Below are 17,188 nucleotides of genomic sequence, written 5' to 3' on the forward strand. Positions count from 1 at the left end.
ATCGGCTGTAATAGCCGCTCTGAGCAAAAATATGAGATCATAACCTTTCACACGTAAGTACGGTATTTTACACCTTCCCCTTAACGCAATATGTGAGAATAACATCGTAAAATTACGTTACACTCAAAGCAATGTAGAATCAAACGATTTCAATTAAAATATCACAATTATTTACGCAAATTAACAAAACATTATTTGTAAAATTATCCGCCCAAATTACGTAGGTAGGTAGGAGTCTGAGGTCAGCCATTTTTAAACTTCTTCTTAATTTAGCTGCATAACAATCATGTTAGGGATACCAGATGAAAATATCATAATTTTATGGGTAATTTTGACCTCGAAGTTTTTTCGTACTTCTAATTCCAAAAAATAAATAAACAAATGTTGTGAAGATTAAATGTGGTGTACATTAATTGGTGTGATTGCGATTTGTGATTTCTTTAAATTAAAACCCATAATACATTTTATTTACTAGACATGTTTAGTTTTGTACCACCTGCGCGAATTATAGAAGGTATTTCATTGTTTATACGCCTAATAAGAACGGCCCATTGACATTTTATTTAACAATTTTTTAATACCGTCAAACAAGCTTTGCCTCCAGGGTAATCGCCCCAACGTGATATCAAATATTGGGGTAATTTTTACCAATATGGTATCCCCACGTTTATGACGTCATCTATGTCTATCCCTTACGGGCGCACGCGTATAGCTGGTCTATATAATGCTAGGTCTATGTAGTACTAGTGTAAGAAAAAGATAGTATGATTCTATCTGTCTTTGTTTGAAATGAGACAGTCCTTTGACAAACTATAGATAAAATTAAAATATCATAAAAGATTTTAAAAAATGTACAATTCACAAAAATGAGTATTTCGCAGACTTTTTGAATACTTTTGAGACACATTGTTCTGTTTTTAATTAAATTTATAGTTTGTCAAAGGACTATCTTATTTCAAACATAGACAGAGAGAATCATACTATCTTTGTCTTACACTAGTACTAGCACCCAAAAGAAAAGGATGAGTATTTTTTTTGTCCTTATTTACTGACAATTTGGTTTGACCAACTATATCTACAATTTCTAGGCAACACTAAGGTGAACTTAACGCATAGACAATCGTATTTTTTTAAATAACGATTGGATTTGGGAGGTATAGTTGGTCAAACCAATTTGTCAGTCAGTAACCACCAGGAAAATTATACTCATCCCTTTCTTTTGGGCGCTAGTACTAGTGTAAGACAAAGATAGTATGATTCTCTCTGTCTATGTTTGAAATGGGACAGTCCTTTGACAAACATTATATTTGAATGCGCCGTCTTATTTTGAGGTCGTCAAAGTGATCACGATCAATCAAACTATGTTTATTGCTAGGCAACTGGTTTCGATTTATTTACTAGAATTTACTACTCGAAAGGCGAACTACGCGCATCTATTACTTAATATTTATATTTTCTAATAAATATACAATGGCGCCTCCTACGCCAAATCCGCACGATACTATTCCATACCATCTAATTAGAAGAGCAACGAAGAGAAGTGAACCAGGCTGCTACCAATTACATAGGTATTTCTAATCCTACATTTGTTTGTTGTTAGTTTAGTTGGATATATCATATAGGGTAGCAGCTTTGGGGTTTGGGGTACACAAGATCGTAATAGCAATATAGGATCTGAAGCCCTACAGTGAACTATGAAAACCGAAATTTCTCTCCTTCCTCTGGTCTAGTAAATTCGCCAAGATCGACCTATATATATTATTAAGGGAGCTTCAGAAACTTTATATCCTTGCGAAACCTTTCAGACCGTCCCAATGTCGTCACAAGTTCCCCATAACCAAGCGTCCCATCCACAAATGCGAGCTACCCCGCCGCGAATTCACGATGGTTCCGGAGGTGGGCGGGGGCTTTAGGAAGCTAGAAGTGCCAAGGGGAGAGAAAAACTACTATCCTGCTGTTATGCCTAAGAGCGAGTTTGAGCGACTAAAAGAGCAGGCTAGGGTATGTATTGCTCTCTCTCTTTCTTCTAACCGGAGCTTGAAGAAGTTAGAAATACCGCGGGGAGAGAAGAACAGAACTGCTAGACTATCGACGGGGATATGAACCGTGATTACCTTTTGTATTGTTTTCGAGCTCCCGATATTTTGACGCAGTTACATGCATCTTGTTCACGGGTGACTGAAGATAGCGGGTGGGTGTCAAAGTTGTGTAGACCGCGCTCGGTCTACCCTCATTCGTGCGCGTCGACTGCGTTCGCTTTCAACGTTACCACCGGTCGCGTTCACACTTGTTGGTCTATCCAAGCACACTACTCTCATAACTCATAGTGTCACTACGCGTGTTTGATTCGGATAGGTATCACTGGTTTTTTACACAAACAAATAACAAATATAAATTGTTATTTGTTGAGCAATACACTTTTCGTCAGTCGCGACACATGGGACATCTAGTGTCGAGTAGCAGTACTGAGAGTTCCGCTACTTGACACATGTAGACTACGAAAATAATAGTCTTTTTGGTAACAAAATCGATGTATAGACTCACTCACTCACTGCCTTCTTAATTCTCTTTGGTGAAACTAACCATGAATCATTGAAAACTATTACAATATTGATGTTGTGCCTTGTGTCCAAAGCTTCCTCCACACCCGTGCGCGAACCGCGCACGAGTTTGGAGGGCGCATAAGAGCGAGTTAGAGCGACTTTAAGAGCAGGCTAGGGTATGTTTGCTATATCTCTCCTATCCAGAGTTGTTAACTTGAGCATTACACCTATACCTAACAAAATACTGAATGCGTCAGGAGCGCGATGCCATTAAAAAAAAAAGACCTGAACAAAATATATTTTCCACAGGTGATGACCCAGGAGGAGCAGATCGCGGCCATGCACGCTCAAGAAGCCGCCATCCAGAAGGCGGCCAAGGAGTCCGAGATGCGCAAAAGGAATCTAAAGGTATTGCCAGTTGCACCAACCACAATGGCGTTGGCCGGTCCAAGTATTTAGCAGATGGCGCCAACAAAGCTTGCCCTGTCAATCCCTAAGCTCGCTCCAGACTACGCGGCGCGAAGCCGCGAACGCGAGTGTGGAGTCAATTTCGCTGATTAGCGAACTAGACTCCAGACTCACGTTCGCGGCTTCGCGCCGTTATTCGCGCATGAGTGTGAAGGGCCCTCTAGAATTGTGTCTAATTCTTGTGTTTTTTTTAAATGGAATTTTATGTCCTGGATAAGCATAGCCCCAGCCCTTGAAGCCAAATCTCATCTATGCAAACTTTTGACAGATGCTAACCCCATTAGCAGACTTATGAACGTCACTTCTTCGTCTTCGTCTTTGCCTTTATTTGGGGTCGACTCTCCTCGTTCTCATGCGCCAGGACCGTTTGTCCTGGGTTGTCTGTGGATTTAATTGGGCTCGTTCTAAATCCTTTGACACGGTGGACCACCAAGTAGCAGGCCGTCCAGACTTATGAACGTCACTCAGCAGTGAAATTAAACTTCCCATAAGATCATTGTGAGGAAGACTGACACCACAACTGACACATAAAATGTATTGCAGGGAAGACCGTCATGGCTCCTGTATACAATCGGCCATCATACTGGTCCCACGGATGTAGAGTTAATTCATGACTGGCCCACTAAGATGGGCCAGCCTGTTTAGAGGGTAGTGGTGTTGGAGGGCTTATGGCGCGGCAGGATGCCGATTGGATAGCCACGGTGTCAGTTATTCGTCCGCTCACCAAAGGTAGTGGGCCAGCGATGGTGCGTACGCATCTACACGTGGCCCTTTCCATAGTGCGTGCTCTCAAACATCGCATGGCCATATCGCTGGTCTAGCGCTGGGCCATTGAGGAGCTATAACCATCGCATGACCATCTCCCTGGTTTAGTGCTAGGCCATCGTGAAGAGGAGCTATCTTATGCTGGCATCACACTTCGCCTTATTCGGCAAATATTCGTGTTGCATCTCTTTCCTTTGACATACAAAACAAAAGGGATGCAACACGAATATTTGCCAAATACAGCGAAGTGTGGTGCTGGTATAAGGGCAAGATCTCTCGTATTTGTTTACGTACGTCGCTCATACACAGTCCGAAACGAAGAACTTCACTTCTTCTGCTCTACTCTACCGACCTTATGTTAGTAGAGTTTTTTTATATGTGTACGAAAGAGCTTGTAGATCTTCACATAGAAAACTGATTTGTAATGTAAGTGAGTATCTGTTAGATTTGTGGAAGACCTATAAATATTCTGTTTCACAGGAGAACCTCAAGCCTCAACCCGGGGCGGAGGCTGCGGCCGGACAGGCGGACCCTGAGTTAGAGGGGCCGGACCAGACGGCTCACACCCTCAGCAGGAACGAGAGTAAGTAGTACTTTAGTATTTTCCAATACTTGGAGCACGTGCATGAAAATCATCTTCCCAGCGTTGTCCTGCCATTTGCCGCGGCTCAATCACGTCTCAATTAGGGCGCCTGGGTCCGCTCGGCAATATAATCCAAGGAATGATATAGACACTGGTTTTTACGAAAACGACTGCCATCACCTTCCAACTCAGAAGCCCCCTCCACATTCGTGCGCGATTCACGGCGCGAAGCCGCGTACGCGAGTGTGGCGTCGATTTCGCAGATCTGCGAGAGTGTGAAGGCGATTTCCTCACGATGTTTTCAATCACGATGATTTCGTACATACGTTTCAAGAAATTAATTGGTATGAGCCGTTGTTCGAACCCACTACCTTCGCTTTGAAAGTTGGCAGCCATATGATGGCCCGGCCACGACTTTGCGCGACCGGCGGCGGCGGCAACCATAGGAAGGAACGAAAGGTCTGATCGCTGTGTCTCGCTCCAACCTATAGTCGCCGCCCCCGCCGCCGCCGGTCGCGCAATGTCGTGACCGAGCCGATACAGCGAGGCCAGCCTCATTCTCTCGAACGCATTTTCAACGCGCGTTAAAAAAGCTTTAAGGGCTCTCCACACTCATGCTCGAATCACGGCGCGAAGCCGTGGTGTGTGTTCGCTAATCAGCGAACTAGGCTCCTCACTCGCTTCGCGCCGCGATTCGCGCATGAGTGTGGAGGGTCCTTTTGCGGAAGCGCTGTTTATCAAGCGTCGTTGGATTTTCAACTTTAAGCCTTGGTCTTTAAATCGAATGGCTTGCGGGCAGATTCAAGCGCTTTTTTAACGCGCGTTAAAAGAGCGCTCGTGTGGTCACTTACGCTTCAGCTTACGGCCTTAACACACCATCGCACCGCACCAAGGTCATTGTGCGACGCACTCATAAGTAAGAGCGAGAAAGAGATTGCTTTCTCGCTCTTACTTATGGATGATGCGGTGCGACGGTGTGTTACGGCCTTTATGTACGAAATTATCATTTAATATTTACCAGTTACTCTTTGGAGTCTTTGGTGTAGGAAAACACCGCGAGGAAACTAGACAAATCTTAAATAAGATCTACCATAATTTCTTTGGCCTTCAACCATAATTTTCTTTGGTCCGTGTTGCAGTGCTAAGAGCGGACAACATGCAGGGTCCGCGTCTGTGTAACCGCGTCATCTTGGCTTCCAAAGCCCACGCCATTCGCGACGCGCAGATCGTCGAGAAAGAACTCATCAAGAAGGAACTCATGGATGAAGAGAGACGGTAGGTGATAAAGAGAAGTCTATCCCTCTTCTTCTAGTCGGATTCTCACCCTACAGCTAAGAACGCTCCTCTAGCAGACCAGGCGGCACATATTATGTGGCAAGTTGTACCAGTTCACATCCTTTCCATCTACTGACAGGCGTGGCTCACTCCGCGATTTCATCGCTTTGTTACAAGTACATGCGGCCCATAACAACTTTGGTGTCTAGCTATAGTATTTGCCGCGCACCGCTACGGAACGGACGCCTGCTCGCGTTTGACTTCCTAGCGGTCATATCTGTCGTAATAGCCGCGTTTTGTTAGAGAGTGAGCCTTCTGTACTTAGTATTATTATTAATTCTGTGCTACTGAGAGGAACTATCACGTCAAGGTCACAGTCTGTTTGTTGATCCTTGGAACCAGATTTTCACCTTAAGTGAAGTAAAGGTACAGTACATATCTGAACGCGCTGCGAAACTGTCTTTTTTCAAGCGGAGCTATTGTAAATAGGAGACGCGGAGATGTTCATATTCAAAGAAAAGCATAGGTATAGATAAAGGCTTGTAACAAAAACATTTCTAAATATTTTCCTTTGCTTTAAAGCTGAAATTGTATTTTCAGCCTAGACGCCATAATGGAAGAGAACCGCCAGGCGGCCGTGGCGCGCGCCGAGGCGGAGGAGGAGCGCCGCCACGGGCTCCGGCTGCAGAACCTGACGGCGCTCAAGGAACAGATCAACTCCCATGAGTTTGCCAAGGTATCACGTATACTCCACAAATCTGGCCACCTTCAGACCCCATTCGTACGAGAGCTTTTCAAACGCGCGTTAAAAAAGCGTTTGGATCACACAAATAGAATCGTGTGTATTTATTCACACGATGGCGGTACCGCTTTTTATCAAGCGTTGTTGGATTTTTAACTTTAAGCCTTGGTCTTTAAATCGAATTTAGCGTACGGACAGATTAAAGCGCTTTTTTAACGCGCGTTGAAAAAGCTCTCGTACTCATCGGGCCTAACAGTTTCATACATTCACGATATGAACATACTTATCAGGCATTCCATGAATACTTTTTGTGGTGTCTATGAGCCCAAGCTTCGGTGTCTAGTCAACTCTATGGCTGCTGCTCGACGCAACGTTGGCGCAACTGCACAGCGACGCCATTTTCCATAGCGCTGATTAGACGCCGACGCTAGTGTAGGGTGGCCCTATATTCCATCTATGTTCCTGGACAGACAACGAAAATTAAGCCCGAGGGGATAGCATGTCAGCAAAAGTTGGGCATTATTCGCCTGACATTCGGTTGGTCTTAAGTCTGCTCCAGACAGCGACGCGAAGCCACGAACGCGAGTGTGTAGTCGATTTCGCTGATTAGCGAACTAGACTCCACACTCACGTTCGCGGCTTCGCGCCGCAATTCGCGCACGAGTGTTCGGCCCCTTTAGGACAGAAGTCGGCCGGCTCGTTGCAAATTTCGCTTAAAAAGGCTACTCGTTCTACTCAGTGGGACTATTAATGCCGCAAACCCTAGTAGCCGCGAACGCGAGTGTGGAGCGGGCGTCGCAGATCTGCGAAATCGACTCCACACTCGCGTTCGCGGCTTCGCGCCGTGACTCGCGCATGAGTGTGGAGGGCCCTTTTCCAATTCCAGCTTCTTATTGCCATCATTTTATGTAATTTTCGAATGTAGCTTTGCTTTGATTGCAGTGACTTCAGATTTTGCGATGTGTCCCATTGAATTCCGTGGAACTCTATCTGCTGTGTGTCTTCGGGTACTGACTTTTCTTGATTTACTGTACAGCCTAGCTGACCGTGACCGTTTAAAACCTCTGTTTTCCCAGGTAATGGAAGCGGAACGCATCGAAGAAGAGAGTATCCGCGTGAACCAATCCAACATCGCCATGCAGATCGACGAAGCACAGAAGCTGAAAGAGAAACATGGCCGACAGCGGCTGCTGAAGGAGATACTCGACCAAGGTAGGACTAGTGGCTTTGTAGACTTCGCAAACCTTCATGGCTCCACAATTTTTGATGATTTTCAAAATTTGAATATTGTGGGCGCGCTGAATCTACGTCCGTAGTACTAGTAGCAAAATGTAATTTCGTAAATTTCGTTCGAATCTAGACCAACCCAACTGGGATTTCGAAAGGGCCATCCACACTCGTGCGCGAATCGCGGCTTCGCGCCGCGTAGTCTGGAGCGGGCTGAAGACTACACCTTCCAGATACCACAGCCAAAATAACTGCCATTTTTTTAATTTTCTGATTTCCAAAAAATAAAACCACATCCAACCAAAAGCATAGCGAAATGTCCTATCGCTCGAATCTTAAGGCCTGTCCAGACGAGGACAATTTTCCCATCAAATCAGCCCGTGCGAACGCAATTGCCAATTTGGCTCGACGAATTCGACCTCCGATTATGACCGATTCGCCGAAAATACCAATTTGTGACGCCAGTATTCGCGTCTGGGGGCATTTTTTAAATTTAGAGCGCTCAAATATAACCATAAATGTAAGTGGCCAAATTGGCGTTTGCGTCCGCACCACCTGATTTGATCGGACAATTAATCAGATTGGCGAGAAAATTGTTCCCGTACAGGCCTTTATCACAGCCATAATGGCGCTCTGCAGCTACTTACTGTAGGTGTGTAGTGTTGTGTTTCTGATTAGTGTTGGTATTAGGAACTCGAGTCCTTTGAGTCTGAATTTGAAGAACTCAACTTGTTTTTACGAGACTCTGCGCTTAAAACACTTCTGAGTCTTTTTAAGTCCCGAGTCGAGTCTTTTTTAAGAGCAACTTAAAAGGACTCGAGCCTCCGAATAAAGACTCCGTCAACAATTTTATAGGTTTTTCCTAAATAACAGTAATTAGGCGTTGTTGTATGATTTGTGTACATAATCTACAAATTTTATATAAAGACAATGCATTTCGAAATTGTTTGTAAAAAAAAATCAAGAGCTCTCTGAAAAGGACTCAAGTCTCTACAAAAGACTCGGGACACTAACAAGTTGAAAAGAACTCAAGTTTAGATTTAATTATAAGAGTCTGAAAAACTGAGTCGAGTCTTGAAGCAGAGGACTCAAAGGACTCGAGTCCCAACTGTCCCAACCAACACTTTTTCTGATGGCGAGTAAGGTTTCCATTGGTGGTGAGGTATTTGTGTATGTCGCAGGCAACGCCGAGCTCCTCTACTTCAAGCAGCTCCAGATGGAAGAGGAACGTATAAACGATCTTCGCGTCGCTAATTTCTTGAAGCAGAAACAGGAGCGCGAGTCCAGGAACCGGGCGGAGGCCGAGGCCATCAAGGCGGCCAAGCAGAAGGGCATCGACCACATCGCTAAAGCCCAGAAGGTAAGGTTATCCGGCTAGAAGGACCATTTTCCGTCCGAGAACGGCCATCTTTAGTGCATAAGTTTGTAAATGTTTTATTTCATTGTTTTAGGTTGTAAGTTTTAGTATTTTGTACTGTATTTTATGTTTATTTGTACACCTTTTATATTACCTATAGATTCTAAAAAAATGGGTTTCTTGCCTGCCAAATAAAGAATTTATTATTATTATTATTTTGTGTCTTTTATTTTCTCAGCATTTCATAGAATACAGGTGTAATTGGATGCACTTATTATGATTTAGAACATCATTGCCTGCCTTTCCCATGTGTTCTTATCTTTTCTCTGTATTTAGTGATCATTCCTTTGCAAGGTTGTTGGTACTTGGTGTAGATCTATACTAATATTATAAATGCGAAAGTGTGTCTGTCTGTCACCTCTTCACGCTTAAACAGCTGAACCGATATATTTAGTTGAAGTATAGAAGGACGGACTTAAGGTAGTTTTTATCCCAGAAGTCATCCTTTAAGGGGGTGATAATTAAGGGAGGGAGGGAAGTTTGTATGGGGAATCGATAAAAAGCAGATTGGATAAAAAATAAGCTACCCAAATTATTACTAAATCCACGAAGTCGCGGGCAAAAGCTAGTATTATATAAATACCATATCTTTGACATGTTGTTAATATTACAAATGAATAATACGAACAACATGACAAATAAATGGTATTTATTTTTAGATGTTGACTATGAGTCTATGACCATGAAAAGTGAAACATTGAAAGTAGCTACGAATTCTAAACTCCCGCCGTCATCTTAGATTACTCTTGCGCACTCATCCTCGCTAGTTAAGATTGAAGATTTAATGTAGACCTTGTCCGGTTCGAAGGACCAGTTTAGGTGTATTAGGTTAGGATCATGAACACTATGGTATTTTACAAACAGCTCGGGTACGGTGACAAATATAATTTTCATTCAATTAACAACGCAATATTCTAATACATATAGTTTACTCTCATACATACATATTAACATAACTATAAGCCATTTAGTTTTCGACTAACAGCGAGTAAGGGATAATGTATGAAGGGTCTGCCTGAAAACCAGCGTTGTAGTAAATACATTATGCTGAGGCAAGCTCCTATTTAACACGCATGAATATTTCTCTCTGATATGTGTAACTCAATTTCTTAGTTTTTTTAAGTCTAAGTTTCATTTCATTTCATTTCATTTATTGATTGTAAAGTCATGTACATACATTTTATAATTTAGGTGTTACATCAATTCTGAAAGTCAGTCCATGACGTCCTGTGAGGACATACAATATATTAGACCGTAATCTAGGCTAAACATTATAAAATAAAATTAATTTATAATCATGCGAACTAACAAATCTACGAAGTCTCCTAAATTAGTAATGCATTAAAATATGTTATAATTATTATAAATTTTTTATGTCACTTAAATTACAAATTTTAAACATTAGAAATTAAACGAATAAATAGTCAGTACATAATAATTAAAAATAAAGTAAGAATTATAAATTATCATTAAAAAAGTCACTAACTGAATAATACCATTTATCTATTAATAAGTTTAATAAAAAATAAATAATAATAAATAAAAATGTTCTATGTCTATGTCTTCTATGACAATATCTCGCAAAATTGTTTTGAGTTGACATCTGTCACCGTACCCAAGCTGTTTGAGAAATACTATAAAATTACTTTTAATCGGAGAAAAAATACTGCCAGTTAGAATAGTAACGTTATCACTATCAAGCACTTTCTCTGTTACTAGGCTGAACAAGAGCTGAAAGAAGAATTGGAACGCATCCGCAACTTAAAGATACAAGAGGACGTCGAGAGAGAATACCGACGGAAAGAAAGGGACAACGCTATACGGCGGAACAGAGAGATGAAGAATCTGCACCAAGCGCGTGAGCAACAGGTGAGAGACAACAACACACTACAACAACACAACAATACAAGACAGAAGTTACAAAGGATGTCTATTGAAATAAGTAGGTAAGCATAGAGTGCTCACTTCATCACGAACTCTAAATATCCGCTGCGTAGTGCGTAGTAACATGCACGGAGACCGGCTGGTAGCAGAGCGACACACATTAGCGAAGTCGGCTAAGTCTGTCTATTGCCTCGGACCTTGAGTCTACAATCGATTACCCGATTGCATTAGAAATGCAACTTCCACTGTAGGCTTCAAATCTAAATTAAAAAACCGGCCATGTGCGAGTCGGACTCGCGCACCGAGGGTTCTGTACTTTTTAGTATTTGTTGTTATAGCGGCAACAGAAATACATCATCTGTGAAAATTTCAACTGTCTAGCTATCACGGTTCATGAGATACAGCATGATGACAGACAGACAGACAGACGGACAGCGAAGTCTTAGTAATAGGGTCCCGTTTTTACCCTTTGTGTACGGAACCCTAAAAAGTGGCTTCTTGAGAAGATGTTATATGAGTATAGTGAGTTTTTCGGTGGTTTTTCGACATGCCACTAGTGCTTTAATAACTAATAACTACAGGCTAGAGCTGTTAGATGTTAATAATTATCGATATACTGATAATTATAATTTTGTTAATAATTTGAATATTGATAAGTTTAATAATTAATTTGATTTATGTAACCTACTAAAAAAACGACATGTAACAATTGTTATCAATAAATATTTTCATTTTCATTTTCATCCATACATCAGTCTTACCAAAACGCTTTATTATTTTCGTAGTCGACATCTAGCGTCAAGTAGCGGATTTATCAATTATATGATATATATCAATATCCATTTACTTGACAATAGGTGTCGTGACGAACGAAAAATCTAATTTTCAGCTAATATTATAATCGCGGCGGAACTCTATTTTTAGCTCTTTCTGCATGTAACATTAGTTGTAAATTTGTTGAGCACTTTTCGTCAGTCGCGACACTCGTGACATCTAGTGTCAACTAGCGGTACTGATAAATCCGCTACTTGACGCCTCAGTCTGCCTGTATAAGTAGATGTTGACAATGAAAATAATAAGTATTTCGGTAAGAAAACTGATTTATGGAGACATGGAGAGTTGGAGACTATGAAGTGAGCATTATGCTTACTTATTTCTCTATATTAATACAGATGTAACTCGTGCGAGTGAGACAAAGTCCTCTGGTTTGATCCTCTTTCGGGCTGCTTTGCTCGTTGATAAGAGTCAATTTTGACTAGCAAAAATGTGCTATCTGTGATAGCTAAATAAATCTGTGGTGTAATGTTTTTAGATCCACGACATCCACCGTCTCATCGCGCGCGAGATCGCCAAGGACGAGCAGAGCTTCAACAACGCTGCCCGACAGAACGAGGAGTTTTTGCAGAAGGAAAAGGAGGTATGTCGTAGGTCACCGTATCAGTGGGGGGACACTCCTGCTTACGGGCAAACTCGGCTCCGTTCGGCTCAGCATTGCTCCGAGCAATTATTAGGGTTGGCACAACTTGACTTCCTTCACGACCACAGATAAGATAATGACTTGAATTTTGACAACCCTAAATAGCCGAAAGGGATAGTGCCATACATTAGAAAAGGAAAGCATGATTTGACCCAGAATCGCTGTCAAACTTTTATGAATTGTCGCCTGCGGTATTTCCGGACCGAAACGACCTTCAAACCTTCAAGAGAAGAGCGTACTCCCATCTTAAAGGCTGGTAACGCACTTACAACCCCTCTGGTGTTGCGGGTGTCCATGGGCGACGGAATCGCTTACCATCAGGCGATTCGACTGCTCGTTTGCCTCCTATATCATTTAAAAACTTGCAAAGGGTTCTAGGGTTCCGTAACATTACGCAAAAAACGACAAAATAATGACGTTCGTTGTATGGGAGCCCCACTTAAATATTTATTTTATTCTGTTTTTAGTATTTGTTGTTATAGCGGCCACAGAAATACATCATCTGTGAAAATTTCAACTGTCTAGCTATCACGGTTCATGAGATACAGCCTGGTGACAGACGGACGGACATCGGAGTTAGTAATAGGGTCCCGTTTTTACCCTTTGGGTAACGGAACCCTAAAAATACATACCTAATACCTAGTAGGCAGCAGTGCTGTTATGACTGTCTTTTCTTCTATAAGTTGGAGTTGCTCCAGATTCCAGTGAAATCACATTTCGCTGTGCCCTTACCGCTTTGGATTGGACGTATTTTAAGGACATATCAACAACTATGGGTTCAACTTCTATGGTATAATTTGAAAGATAATTGGGGCATTTTCTATGAAAAGGGACCTTATTGTCGATGGCGCTTACGCCGCACAGCGTCGCGCGGCATTATATTTATATCGGAGCATCGTTAATAATGGCGTAAGCGCCATCGACAATAAGGTCCCTTTTTATAGATAATACCACAAATAATGGGTCCAACTTCTAGGGTTTAATTTGGAAGATAATTTAATACCGATATTAAAACTTGTTACAGCTTGATAACAAACGCAAGGCGCGTATTGAACAGCACCGCCAAGAGATCATGAAGCAAATCAACGACAAGGAGCGCGCCAGGTAACCAGAGAATATGAATAAGGGCCTGTTTACTTAAAATAGTATGATAAGTGCGACTTCACTAGACTTATATTGACCGGGATATAGACAGTGATTACCTTTTGTATTATTTATGAGCTCCCGATATTTCGACGCAGTTACATGCATCATGTTCACGGATGGGTAAAGTGCAACTTCATACAGTAACTGTTTAACTTGCGTTTAGTGTCAAAAGAGTAGTACAATATACTTATAGGACACGCTTGTTCCACTCTGTCTGTTGTTGTTGTTGTGTCTTGTTGTTGCTTGTTGTTGTGTGTGTATTGTATCATTTCGACTTATCTTATCTCCCCGTTGCCTAGCGCCGTCCCTGATCTTTTTTTAAACTGGCCCTGAAACTGTTTTTTAAACGGGATGCTGAGGAAGACTACCAGAACCCGTCCTGCTCCGCCAAAATAGTCATAATAGACCTTTACTAATTTTTGAACTAATGATGATTGGCATTTACAGATTTTGGACAAAAATTTACCTATGCTCAGCGACTAACTCGTCAATTTTGCCAAATTTTTTTCCAGTCGTTCCTATTTTTATCTAGGATTTAAAATCCATACTAATATTACAAATGCGAAAGTGTCTGTCTGTCTGTTACCTCTTCACGCTTACGCTAAACCGATTTAGTTGAAATTTGCTATAGAGATAGTTTGAGTCCCAGAAGTCATCCTTTAAGGGGGTGAAAGTTTGTATGGGGAATCGATAAAAAGCATATTGAATAAAAAATAAGCTACCCAAAAGCTAGTAAATAATGAAAAGCGCAATTGCTGAATCGCTATAAATGTTGTGTTATGTGTATGTCCTCAGGGCTGAACTGCGTGAGAAGATCCACAACGAGGGCGTGGCTCTGAGGATGGAGCAAGAACAACAAGACAAATACGAGCGCAGAGTCATCAAGGAGAAGGTGAGAAATGCACGCTTTGATTTAATCGCGATCCCAAAGAGACTGGCTAAAGATGATGGGCGTTTTCTAAAATAAATGGGGCATTTTCTATAAAAAGGGAAGAAGGGAAGGGAACGGGGGGGGGGGGGGGGGAGAAAGGGTCCTTCAGGGGAATCCGAAACATGTCGCCAAAAGCGACTAAAAATAATAGTGAGTGAAACCGTACTGATCTAAATAATTTGAAAATGGACCTTATTGTCGATGGCGTACGCCGCTCAGCGTCACGCGGCATTGTATTTATATCGGAGCATCGTTAATAATGGCGTAAGCGCCAACGACAATAAGGTCCCTTTTTATAGAAAATACCACAAATATTGAAATCCCGATTCTTTCAAACCTGAACATTCTTGGGCTCATTCTACTCAGAATCGACGCATTCTCCATCCTGCCATTAAAAAAAGATGTCCCAAAATGTCCATTCCATTATGTCACGTTTTAGTGTGAAAAAAAAAATCATTTGTATGTGTACAATTTTCATACAAATTTTTGGGACATTATTTTTATATCATCAGTATTGAATATGCTGGTTAGAGTTGAAAGAACCCAAAAACACTAGGATCTGTGAGAATCAGGTTTTCAATATTTAGAAAACCTTAGAACTATTCTTTATAAGACCTTACCATAGAGAAATAAGTAGTGCTCACTCTATACATCGGTTTTGTTACCAAAACGCTTATTATTTTCGTAGACGACATCTAGCGTCAAGTAGCGGAGTTATTAGTACTGCTACTCCATACTAGATGTCACTTGTGTCGCGACTGAATAAGTGTATTGCTCAACAATTTACAACTAATCTTACATGCAGAAAGAGTTAAAAATAGAGTTCCGCCGCGGTTATAATATTAGCTGAAAATCGTTGAACATTAGACTTTCCGTTCGTCGCGACATCTATTGTCGAGTAGCACTGATAATTTCGCTACTTGAAAATAATAAGCGTTTCGGTAACAAAACAGATGTATGCAGTGAGCACTCTATGCTTACTCATTTCTCCATGACAGCGGTTCTCAAACTTTTTTGGTGACGGAACCCTTTTGGAAAGCGAAATAAAAAAATCGTAAGTTACTGTGGACCATATATACCTATCAAAGAGGATATAATAAGATAGAGCGGTACTGTTATAGTAAATTTTGTAACCCCTGTAAATTTACTGCCATCTATCGACATACTTTAAAACTAACAATGAAGATTTATAAAAATACGTTAAAATGTATTTAAATATGGATAAATGATTTTTTTATTTGCATTTTTTTTTTTATATGATTTTGACCCATGTTCTTTCACTGATATGCGTTAAAATTATAAATAACGAACGAAACCGTCAACGCCCTCTATATGAGAGTAGGCCAAAACTAGTAGCGCCATCTGATCGAGAATCAAATTTTCGTGATTTTCGAGGCACGTTTTTTCCTTAGACTGTATCCATCTATTACGGAGTTATATCTATCTTTGATACCTATAGAAGAGCTGTTTTTTTTTCGCGGAACCCCAATGCAGAGGCTTTGCGGAGCCCTAGGGGTCCGCGGAGCATACTGAGAATGGCTGCTCTATGACCTTACACATTTTTGTTTATCAACTTGAATGTTTTGCATTTTAAAACTATTATGAAACCCCGTTTGCAGGTGGCCGCTATGAGACAGCAGAAGGTGGCCGAGAAATACGTGAAGGAGGTCGAACAGACCCTCGGCCACTACGGATACAAGGACCTGAGCTAAAACACCACCAATATTATTTGATATTACGAGAATTTCCGTTTGAATACCAGCCATTACTTTAAACTTCGTAATATTATTAGCATTATAAAAGATGATGTTACAATGACTTGTGTAGTTTTATCATAGAGTAACTTATACTAGAGCGGTACTGTCATAGTACATTTTGTAACCCCAGTAAATTCACTGCCATCTGTTGACACACTTTAAAACTAAAAATGAAGATTTATAAAAATACGATAAAATGTATTTAAATATAGATAAATGATTTTTTTTATTTGCATTAATTATTTTTATGATTTTGACCCATGTTCATTCACTGATATGCGTTAAAATTGTTAAATAACAAACGAAACCGTCAACGCCATCTATACGACTGTAAGCCAAAACTAGTAGCGCCCTCTGAACGAGAATCAAATTTTCTTGATTTTCGAGGCACGTTTTTGCCTTAGACTGTATCCATCTATTACGGAGTTATATCTATCTTTGGTTTTATTTATAGGGTCATTGCGCTAGTTCTTGTACATATGACGAAATTTGAATATAAACCTACAATGCTGCACAAATTTGGACTTATTGCAATCCTTAATGTCTAAACCGGCCAAGTGCGTGTCGGACTCGCGCACGCAGGGTTCCGTACCATTAGGCAAAAAACGGCAAAAAAATCACGTTTCTTGTATGGGTGCCCCACTTAAATACTTATTTTATTCTGTTTTTAGTATTTGTTGTTAGAGCGGCAACAGAAATACATCATCTGTGAAAATTTCAACTGTCTAGCTATCACGGTTCATGAGATACAGCCTGGTGACAGACGGACAGACAGACAGACAGCGGAGTCTTAGTAATCTTAGTAACCCGTTTTACCCTTTGGGTACGGAACCCTAAAAATGTTATTTTGCAGTGGCAAATTAAAAATGAAATATATTATTTGCTAAACTAGCGAAATAACCGTATATGTTGTTGAAATAATGGAGTAGAAAAACAAAAAAAAAACAAACTTAAACTTTAAATAAATGAAAAG

At 41.0% G+C, this 17,188-nt stretch overlaps 1 protein-coding gene across 1 annotated transcript; it reads left to right on the plus strand.

Annotated features, from left to right (window-relative positions):
- Positions 1–1,333: 1,333 nt before the first annotated feature.
- Positions 1,334–16,179, plus strand: LOC134750968 (cilia- and flagella-associated protein 45-like). Its single transcript, XM_063686264.1, has 13 exons — positions 1,334–1,568; positions 1,806–2,001; positions 2,853–2,951; positions 4,257–4,359; positions 5,499–5,634; positions 6,235–6,370; positions 7,453–7,588; positions 8,785–8,963; positions 10,740–10,889; positions 12,217–12,321; positions 13,406–13,485; positions 14,323–14,419; positions 16,078–16,179. Exons 1-13 carry the CDS (start codon positions 1,471–1,473, stop codon positions 16,168–16,170), a joined length of 1,608 nt encoding a protein of 535 aa, XP_063542334.1. The 5' UTR covers positions 1,334–1,470; the 3' UTR covers positions 16,171–16,179.
- The last annotated feature ends 1,009 nt before the right edge of the window (positions 16,180–17,188 follow it).

This window comes from Cydia strobilella, chromosome 21 (assembly GCF_947568885.1).
Source record: "Cydia strobilella chromosome 21, ilCydStro3.1, whole genome shotgun sequence".
Taxonomy (NCBI): Eukaryota; Metazoa; Arthropoda; class Insecta; order Lepidoptera; family Tortricidae; genus Cydia; species Cydia strobilella.

Excerpts from the sequence above, each read along its gene's own strand:
- LOC134750968 (XM_063686264.1), top strand. The coding sequence starts at position 1,471 with ATGGCGCCTCCTACGCCAAATCCGCACGATACTATTCCATACCATCTA. Across the intron at positions 5,635-6,234 it reads CTCATGGATGAAGAGAGACG|CCTAGACGCCATAATGGAAG; the intron begins GTAGGTGATAAA and ends TTGTATTTTCAG. Across the intron at positions 7,589-8,784 it reads GAAGGAGATACTCGACCAAG|GCAACGCCGAGCTCCTCTAC; the intron begins GTAGGACTAGTG and ends TGTATGTCGCAG.